The sequence below is a fragment of the Aulonocara sp. 'chitande type north' Nkhata Bay genome, linkage group LG23 (assembly GCF_057382095.1).
Source record: "Aulonocara sp. 'chitande type north' Nkhata Bay isolate Kocher_YH1m ecotype deep benthic linkage group LG23, A_spYH_male_GT1.1, whole genome shotgun sequence".
NCBI classification, from domain to species: Eukaryota; Metazoa; Chordata; class Actinopteri; order Cichliformes; family Cichlidae; genus Aulonocara; species Aulonocara sp. 'chitande type north' Nkhata Bay.
In genome coordinates, this window is record NC_141365.1 from 48,104,992 (window position 1) to 48,115,950 (window position 10,959).

The 10,959-nt window shown below is 38.6% G+C and overlaps 1 protein-coding gene across 1 annotated transcript in view; it reads left to right on the forward strand.

Annotated features, from left to right (window-relative positions):
* Positions 1–8,834: 8,834 nt before the first annotated feature.
* LOC147302870 (protein NLRC3-like) overlaps positions 8,835–10,959 on the forward strand; it is a 267,565-nt gene continuing 265,440 nt past the window's right edge. Inside the window, exon 1 of the mRNA XM_086284396.1 lies at positions 8,835–9,108. Within this exon, the coding sequence (XP_086140522.1) occupies positions 8,835–9,108 (274 nt within the window). The remainder of the gene's footprint in view (positions 9,109–10,959) is intronic.

A 10,959-nucleotide genomic window follows, 5' to 3' on the forward strand; every position in this document is an offset into this window, starting at 1 on the left:
AGCCAAACAATAACATTTTTAGGTTGTCTAAGTAAGTTATGCAGGCCCGTGCAGAGGGGGGGGCTGGAGGGGCTTGAGCACCCGCCCCTTTCCTGATGGGTGCCCAAAGTGCCCTTTTGTTGAGGCAACTTTTAAAAAACATTTTTTTTTTTAAATTTATTTTATGTGTGTGTGCGTGCGGAGTCCTGTCTGTGCCCCTCAACAATAATATTTAACTATTAATCACAGTTTTGCTAAATAAAAGGATCTGGCTTGCATCAGTCACATGATCACATTTAACCAATGATCGCCCTTGATGGCAGAACGCGCTGGTTACGAGCCGGGAACGAGCTCACAAAGAGCACGCGCATTTTTAGCGGTCCGGAGCTGTAGGAGAAACACAAGTTAACTCAGAGACACAGACTGATGCGACAAACCCAGTAAGTAGGTGTACAGCGTACACTGTAGTGTGTAGCACACAGGAGTATTAGCTTATTACGTACACGTTGGTAAGTTGTCTTGTGGCAATTTGACGAACTGAAACAAACGAGCGTGCTGTGTGTGCAACAGCGTGACAAACATTACCTGTCCTTTTATTAACTGCACAAGTAGTGCTGGTCACAGCTGCTGGCTACCTGTGTAAGGCTGTCATAGGTCTGTAGCTCTGTCACCGTTTTAGTGAACATATTTAGTTTTAAAGTAAGTTACAGAGCATTTCCTGCCTTTCTGGGGGGATTATATTTCACTAAAAAACGATCTAATATACATGTCCACATAATTATGCATTATTATAATATTTTAAAAAACACACGCTGTATTTTAAAGAACATACTTTAAGAAGCAGATTATATTAGATTTATATTTTAAATAAGACAAAATTTGGATTTTACAGCAGCAAAATTATTGTATCTCTGCAGTTTAAACATGTAATAAGCTTTGCCCCTGCACAGAGTGGATAGTGAAACAAATGGAATCATCATAAATACATTATTTCATATTTATTACTTCCCCCTCCTCATTGCTTTATTATTGTAGCTCTAGTAATAAATAATAATGTAAGGATTCTGGATCAGCACCATTATGCCCATAGTATATACAGTATTCTGAAGAAGGTCTAAAATATCACTGTGCGTGCATGTGCTTGTTTTATGTATATGGATTTTTTAAAATTATTACTCATGATATAACATTGTCCAGACATGGCTGGTAAGGAGATGAGGAGGAAACAGTAGGAGCTGTGTGAGGCTACTAAAGGCAGGGCTATAACATTTTTCTGTCATCATTTTATTATAGATTAAGTGCAAGAGTTGTTAGGTGTGGATAATTAGATTATAGTTTATTGCAATAGCAAGTTGTGCCTTGTTCTCAGATGGACAGCAAGTGGAGAGTGATATATGAAATGATGGGATGGAAGGAAGAAGAGAAGCAAAGAGTGATTCACAGGCAGAGCCTAAATTATTTCTCACAGTTTTTTGTTGCCTTATGGTTCCAAGCGCTGTCACCAATCTTTGCATTTTGTTATTATCTCATGACACTTGTTTAATCAGCTACCATCTCTCCTATGGACTTTTTAATGTCTACAGTCTCAGATCAACACAGCCCTGCCCTTCAGCACTATCCACAGCAACCCCTCAACAGCAACATTGTACCCATCAGGTAAAACATCGGCTACGTTTGCTTTGCCTTGTCGCCACCTCACAACAGTGATATAGTATGATGCAATCCCATATTAGATTGTTGATGAATGTGTGTTGTTGTTATTCAGCCTGGTTCAATGTGCCCCTTTTTAACTTTGAGCACCCGCCCCTTTAAACGTCTCTGCACGGCCCTGGACTTATATATCACGTTTAACCTGAGTAGCGAAAGTCCGCGGTGATCTGAAAATGATGTGCCGGGAGTTGTGCCGTTCTCGGTGGCTTCAGTGACCCTCGAGCTCCCGGCTGGCTATAGTGCTGGTGGGTAGCAGACGTCTCCGAAAACGTCGAAGCACTTTTGCAAATATGCGGTATCTTGATAAACCGAGCAGATATTTGATGTTTACACAGCTACTTTCTCGCCTGAAAATATGTTAAAAGTTTATTTTGTGACCCAGAAAGATTAGTGCATTAAAGGAATCGATAGAGAAAAAAAGAACTGATGCCGAGCATGAAACAAGCGCTGATAACCCTGATCCCTAAATCGGGTAAGGATAAAAGAATTTTAGACAATTTAAGACCCATCACCTTAAACACTGACTATAAGATCCTGTCTGGAGCTGTAGCTGAGAGGCTAAAGAAAGGCATCTCAAACATTATCAGTGAAACACAATCAGGTTTTTTGAAAGGAAGACTAATTCATAACAATATTGGGCTGGTTTTGGACCTCCTTGAGTACAGTGAAATAATCCAAGATGTCACGGTCCTGAGTCTGTGGACTCAGTGTTTTTCTGTTTGTATTAGTTATCTTTGATTTCATGATGTGTTTTGATTCTCTTGGGTTTGATTTTTGTCGCTAGTATTCCTAACTCCCTAGGTCCTTGGCATTTCTTGTGTTCTCCTTCTTAGGTCGTGGTTCTGTGTTACTTCTGTTAGTATACAGTCATCTCTGTCAGTGTGTCTCTTGTTCTGTCACTGTATCCCCTAGTTTAATCCACGTCTGTTCAGTTTCCTGTTTTACTTTGAAAGTCTGTGTACTATGTCAATGTGTTGAGTTTTGCCGCCCCTTGTCTTGTCATGTCTGATGAGTCCCAGCTGTGTTCTCCTCCTGTTTCACATTCCCTAATCACCTCAGTATGTATTTAAGCCCTGTGTTTTTCTCTGCCAGTTGTTGCGTCCTCCACGTTTGTTGTGTGTGTATTCGTTGTCGTCTACCTTCATCATCTCCAGTCTAGTTAGTTTAAGTTGTTGTTTATGTATCGCCAAGGGTGACTCACCAGCAAATAAAGCTGTCGTTTAAGTTAATGTTTTGTCTCCGAGTCCTGCACATGGGTCCAGCCACTGACAGCCACACAACTCATCGTGACACAAGAGAGAGGATACATCCTGTTCTTAGATTTTTACAAAGCATTTGACTCAGTTGAACATACGTTCATATTCAAAACTCTGCAGTCTTTTGGTTTTGGAGAGGAATTTATCAATGTTATAGAGATGCTATATAATGACATTAACAGCTCTGTTTTGCTAGAACATGGTACATGTTCAAGGTTTGAGGTTAATAGAGGGATAAGGCAGGGATGTAGCAGCTCACCACTTCTGTTCATCATGGTTGCTGAGCTGTTGTCTATTTTGATTAAAAACAGTCACATTGACAGATAATAATCAGTCAGCTCGCAGATGATACCACCCTGTTTCTAAAAAATGAGGACCAGATTCCTTTAGCCTTACAGGCGATCAACCACTTCTCCAAAGCTTCTGGCCTACAGCTGAATATTAATGAATAAGAAATTCTAGCTCTGCATGAGTGTACCCTGCAAGCAATAAATAATATACAGATAAAAAAAGAGGTGAAGTATCTGGGCATTGTAATTTGCAAGGATAAGACATCAACAGAAAATAAGAATATCTGTGCCAATATAGAAAAGTGTAAGTCTATTTTAAACAGGTGGCTGCAAAGGGACATAACTCTGTTTGGGAGAATCTTGCTAACCAAAATGGACAGTCTGTCCAGACTAATCTATCCAGCCTTTTCTCTGCCCATATCTCCAAAACTAATTAAATCTATAAATAATCTTAATTTTAGGTTCATATGGAGGAACAAATGTCATTCTATAAAGAAAAATGATATGATTAAGAATTATGAAGAGGGTGGGGCTAATACCATTGACTTTGATGTTATGAATGGTGTACTAAAACTGAAATGGTTAAGATCTTTCATTAGGAACAAAAATTCCTTTTGGAACATTATTCCCAATGTGATTTTTGGCAAAATGGGTGGAATAGACTTTTTGTTACGTTGTGACTTTGATTGCAGTTCGTTACCTGTTAAACTCTCAGCTTTCCATCAGCAGGTCCTTCTCTACTGGAAATTAATCTACAAACATAACTTTACTCCTCACAATACCCCTATATGGAACAACAGGTATATCCGTTTGTGTAGGAAATCTGTGTACATGGATGAATGGAGATCTAAAGGGATTTGGGCTGTAGCTCATTTTATGGATGATAATGGGGTCTTATTAAAACATGATACGTTTTGTGAGACATTTGATGTAAGATGTACTGCTAACAGATATAAATCCCTAGTGAAAGCCATTTCAGTCCCTTTGAGATCAATGATAAAAGAAGATATTGTGCACTCTAAAATTTCTCCTGGACTGAGGCAGCTCTGCATAGCTGGAGCTGAATTTGGTGACAGCAGGTTTACAAACAAAGTGATCAGGAATATTTTGATCAACGACATTTGCCCTAATCCGGTTAAAAGAAATTATATCCTTAAAGAATTTGAGACCATGGAGGTTAAGGCGATAAGAAAAAAGTATATTTCACTTCCTCTTTCCCCTAAAGTAAAAGAGGTTCACTTTAAAATCATTAATGAGGTTTATCCAACCAATGAATTCTTAAGACGGAAATTTAACTTAGATGTGAACGCCTGCACATTTTGTGAAAATGATATTGAAAGTCTGGATCACTTGTTTTTCAACTGTGAATCAGTGCACTCCTTCTGGACTGACATGTGGAGCTGGCTACAGTCCAGGAGAATTCAGTTACCACATTTGACGGTGACAGTAATAAAATTTGGAATACTTGCTGAGAATGCAGATTTTGACCTGTTGATTAGGACGATTTTGTTAATGGGAAAATTTTTTCTTCACAAATGCAGATACTTTAAAGCTAAACCATGTATAAACAGATGGCTGAATGACTTTAGACTCTGGGCTAAATCGCTGAAACTTGTGAATAACAAGAAAGCTCATAAACTTGTTGTTTTATTTAATGAGTTTAATCTATGTTAAAAAAAAAGAAAACTCCCTATTTTATAATCATGACTGCCATTTTTTGCTCATGGTATTTTTTGCCTTTGGTTCAAATCCTTCAAAATACATACAAAATCAGTATTGATACTGACGTAAATTAATAGAAATAGAGATGGACCGATACGTAATATCGCATTGGTCCATCTCTATTTCCCTTTCTGGATTAAGTAAGGTTGTAAAAGCAGCTCGATGTACAACCTGTTCTTTGGATCCTCTACCAGCCTGGGCTATAAAGGAACTGTGGTCAGCATTAGGACCCTACAACCTGTTTCTTTTAAATACTTCATTGAGTCTTTCCTGAATGTTTTAAATCAGCTGTGGTAGTACCAATCTTGAAAAAGCCTGGACTGGATGTTGACATGGTCGCAAATAGGGCAGGGTATCGTCACTGAATTCTAGAATCGATTTGATTCTGATTCACAAGGTCCTGAATCAATTCGATCCACGATTCGATTCAATTCGATTTGAATCTGGGAAATTTTGCCTCAGACAGTCAGAAATATTATAATTCAGATCAGTACATTTACATATTTTTGTATCTATAAAAAGGAAGCTGACACTCGCAAGACTTTATCAAAGGTGTGAGCATCACAGCAGAGGCCTTTGTGTCAAAGTAGCTGAAGATAAAACAGAAAAACATGAAGGTGGTTTTATAAAAATATTCTACAGTAGATCAAAAACGAAAGAAAACCATTAATCGACATATGAACATTACCTCTGAAGTTACAGCGGTTTTATTAGAGACACAGCGTTTTGCAATTTGCATAATTTTAAAAAGTTTAAATTTGTTCAGAAGCCTGTTGAACGGCAGAAATTAGGTTTTCTTTTTGGAAGTAAGTAAAAGGAAAAAAACAGCGGCCGACAGCGCTGTAAACAACGGTAGACTTGTGCGTAACAAGCAAGCGAATAATGCAGAAAACAGATTTTTAGACAGGAAACTGTGTGTGTGAGAGAGAGAGAGAGAGAGAGAGAGCTGTGCATGAAGTGTGATTTTTATCCTGGTGGAAGCAAAACAGCAAAAGTCAGAGTGAGTTCATGACGATGTTTATGTGAAGCATAGTTTGGATCTTCTTTTGCTGCTGGTTCAGTCAATATTGTTTGGAGAGAGATAAAACTAACAGCTTTAGAATCAGCGTAAAAAGGACGTAAACACAAAGCTCGGAGCCGCCGAAACATCAGAATCAGCGAGCTGTCGGCTTTCAGCCCCGACCGTGTCCGTGCCATCGGGTGAGAAAGGCAACATCTCACTGATTCTGATGTGTCGGCGGCTCCGAGCTTTGTGTTTACGTCTTTGTGCAGAATCCGTGTTCCTGCTCTCATTTACTGTTTCAGCTGTTTGGTGGTTGTTAAAGTTTTGTGAGGTTTAACCTGAGATTTGAGCACATTACCCCTGTTCTGAGATCTCTTCACTGGCTACCTTGTCAGGTTTGAGCAGATTTTAAGGTCCTGCTGCTCACCTACAAGGCTTTAAACGGATTGGCACCTTCATACCTCTCCGACCTTTTACACCTTTATGTTCCATCTCGTGCTCTCCGATCTCAGGACTCTGGTCTTCTAAAAGTTCTTAGAGCCAGAAAAAAGTCAATTGGAGAGCTTTTTCTTTTCATGCCCCGTTTCTGTGGAACAACCTCCCACAAGATATTCGGCAGGCTGCTCTGTGGAGGTTTTTAAAACCAAGTTGAAGACACATTTGTTCACCCGATCCTACATGTCTTAATTCTATGGCTTTTAGTTTTTACATTTTTATTGTTTTTAACTTGTATTGTGTCTTTTACCTGTATTGCTATTGTTAAGGTTCAAAAATATTGGGGATGGACACCAGAGGAAAAACCCACAATAACAACACTGGTCCGGTCGGGTTGAGTCAAACGATGATTTAATGATCACACACACGTGGGAGATGGACACTGTATGCAGACAGTCTCAGATCTCATCCCAAAAAACACATCACCAATAACATTGTCTCCTTCCCGAGGGCAGACGCTGACTGCCCCCGTCTCCTGGAACCGTCTGTACCCTGCTAAGACACAACATGGCAACTACAAGGACTCTTTCATTTGTTAAGACCATCAGTGTGTATTGCTCTAAATCAAGTATATAATATTAAATGAATATTGCTGGATCAGCTACTTCTACTTAAAACATATTAAAACATGACTAAGCACAAAATCACCAAGAATAACATCTTATAAGTGCTGTGTAAGCGCGTGCGGCCTTCCAAGCTCAAAGCCTTTGCCCTCCATAGATCAGCCAGACTCGCGCTGGCTGTAGCTTTTAACCTTTAATTACCTTGAGCACAACTCTAGAATAAGCAACAAACTGCAATGTGTATGGAATGATCATGGTTACATCTGCAATGAAAAATCATGTTATTATTCTGGTACCTGTAAGAAAAGATCAAACTAAAGTTATCACCATCACTGTAATGCAAAGAATAATGTAAGATCAAAAACTTCAATTTATGCTTAATGCAAAGCTGGTTATATACTTCTAATGAACTAATAATGCCATATTAAAATATTAAATGATAATGAGAAAAACATCCCCTCCTTATTCTACACTATGTATCGCTTTTATTTAATTTATCTCTTTAGTTGTACAGCACTTTGTTTGAAAGCGCTTTCTAAATAAAGTTATTATTATTATTACAAGGTCCACGTTTACGGGAACATCTGCTACAGATATGGGAGAATATTTGATTTCTATTGTAGACAGAAGCCACGGGTGTGTTCAGTCAGACGTTTAGAATAAACTTTGGTCTATAAATGTGTTTCATGATTTATTTTTAACTCCAACTGCTTATTTGTACTATGCTTTCATTTCAGAGCGCAATGAGAAATAAAAAGGATATTTTCAATAAAACTGTCACGATCCTGGGTCTGTGACTCAGTGTTTTCTGTTTTGTATTGTTAATCTTTGATTTCATGATGTATCTTTGTTTATTCTTACGTTTTGGTTCTGTGTTTTGTTGTACCTCTAAATTCAGTCTTTGTATTTCCTGCTTTGTTGTGAAGGTCCGTGTCTCATGTCAGTGTGTTTAGTTTGCGTTTCCTCTGTCTCGTCTTGTCAATCACTCCCAGATGTGTCCTCCTTCTGTGTCTCATTCCCTCGTTATCCCTCTGTGTATTTAAACCTTGTGTTTGCCTCTGTTAGTTGCTGGTTTGTCTGCGTATCTGTCAGGGTCCTGGGTCTCCTGAGCTAGTGGTTTCAGTTCTTTGTGATTTTTGTGTTATGCCAGTTTAGTTTGTGAGTTATTCTATACTTCCTAGGTTTTGATTCCCTGCCCCCCTTGTTTCTCTGTGCACTCTGTTCTGTGTTTAGTCTTCTCTGTCCATTTGTTCCGCCCTGTGTTGTTGCCTTCTGTGTCTCCCTCTGTGTAACTGTCTATATAGTGATGTGTTGTGGTGCTTTGCTCCCACCCCTTGTGTTCCGTGTTTTCGTCTTCCCTTCGTGTACTTCTTCATATTCGTGTACTATTAGTTTTTAGGTTTTTGCTTAGTTTCCATGCTCACCTTCGCCATTTCTGTTTGTATCACCATGTGATGAATAAACTCACTTGCATCTGAGCTGCCTGCATAAAGGGTCCTTTGATAATTTACACACGGCTCGCAAACCGTGACAAAAACACTGGAAAAATTGGGCTGTTCTAAAACGTTTGACGGGTAGTGTATATATTTAGTTTATATATTTTCTTTATTTATAATAGTTTGTTTTATATTGTAGCAAAGTGTTACTTGGATACTTCTCTATGTGCTTCTTCATGTGCAATTTTGTTGCATTCTGAGCCTTAGAAATTTATTGTGATGAACTGCTGTTAGAATCAAGTTAAATTCTGATAAATCAGACAATTACCTCTCCAGCTGTTGTTACAGTCTTTGTTTATCGGGTCCTTACAGGGTAAAAGATGACGACACCTAAAGAAATCCTTCTGGGGACTTTGAAGGATTTGGGACGTGATGACTTTGAAGAATTTAAGTGGCATCTGAAGAACGGGTCTGTAGAAGGTTTACCAGCAATCCCAGAGAGTGAACTGGAGAATGCAGAGAGGACGGACATAGTGGATCTGATGTTTGATACCTACTCTATCAACACTTTTGAAGTCACTAAAAATCTTTTGGGGAGGATAAACAAGAATGATCTGTTGGAGAATTTAAATAAAACCATCCCAGAACCCACAGGTAAGTCAGGGAATGACTAAACAAAAAACACATAAACAATAAAAACCTTAGTTAACATTACACAGGTGCCATTAAAATCCATATAAATAATAAATCCAAAGCACTTGCCAACACTTTCAGGAGTGAGAGACTGCAGAAAGCCAACAGTTTGTGTTTTATGCATCTGCACAAATAACCTCCTGTGTACACATGAATATCTGCTCTTTGGGTTGGTTTGATTAAAATGGGACCAGCAGCAGGTTTTCTGCCCATTTTACAGATTTATATTGTGAGATTGGTTTTAGAGCTGTTTTATCAAAATAAATGAGGCGACAACAACAGTTTGGGACACGTCACAAATATGATCAAAGTGCTTTTTCTTAAATCTATTTACCAGTTGAAGGTAAAGTTAAAAAAATGGCTGCCATTTCTTTCTGCTGTTTGGAGACCCAAACAAAAAAATGCCCAGACAGTAAATGCTTTTTATTATGGTTGATAAACAGGACACTAAGGTGATTGGTCAAAGGTTGGAGGAAAGCCACAGTTCTCCTTATATGACTAAAATCCACCATTTCAGCTCATGTTTTTTCTTCTGCAGCTTTCTTGGAGATTCCACTTCAGCCTTCTGCTGGCAACGCTCCCATTACCAAGCTTCCCTTAGGTAGTGTCATTAGAAGACATAGCATACATTTACACTGCTATGCAGATGATACCCAGCTCCATCTGTCCATGAAGTCAGATAACACACACCAATTAGTTAAACTGCAGGAATGTCTTAAAGACATAAAGACCTGGATGGCCGCTAACTTTCTGCTTCTTAATTCAGATCAAACTGAGGTTATTGTACTCGGCCCTGAAAATCTTAGAAATATGGTATCTAAGCAGATTCTTACTCTGGATGGCATTACCTTGGCCTCCAGTAACACTGTGAGGAACCTTGGAGTCATTTTTGACCAGGACATGTCCTTCAACGCACATATTAAACAAACATGTAAGACTGCTTTCTTCCATTTGTGCAACATCTCTAAAATTAGAAATATCCTGTCTCAGAGAGACTCTGAAAAACTAGTTCATGCATTTATTACTTCCAGGCTGGACGACTGTAATTCATTATTATCAGGATGTCCAAAAAACTCGCTGAAAAGCCTTCAGCTGATCCAAAATGCTGCAGCAAGAGTCCTGACAGGGACTAGAAAGAGAGAGCATATTTCTCCTGTTTTGGCTTCCCTTCATTGGCTTCCTGTTAAATCCAGAATTCAAAATCCTGCTCCTCACATACAAGGTCTTAAATAATCAGGCCCCATCTTATCTTAATGACCTTGTAGTACCATATCACCCTATTAGAGCACTTCGCTCTGCAGGCCTACTTGTTGTTCACAGAGTATTTAAAAGTAGAATGGGAGGCAGAGCCTTCAGTTTTCAGGACCCAAAAAGATATTTGTTTTTTTTTTCAGTTGTATTATTGTAGGTTCTTTATCTTACAATATAAAGCACATTGGGGTGACTGTTGTTGTTATTTGGAGGAATTAAAAAAAAACTTTTATACTTGAAATTCTTTCATTTATTCTACATATTTATTCATCACTGGCTCCATAGTGTTGTTTATGTAATATGTGAAATGTTGCTAGTATTGATTTGGTGCTGTATAAATAAACATAATTAAATCAAATGTGTCTCTATAAAACCTGCCCTCAGTTATAACCCAAGTGTCAGGGCTCAATGGCTCATGAAAAGGAATGGAGTCAAGCACAGAACCAAAAAACGGAGGCTGAGTGACTTTTAACAGAAATGTATTTTACTAGATTTCTTGGCGGAGAAAGCTGAATCACGGCTAAATTCAACAGCAAGCGAGGTATTATGAGAAGTGCAGAG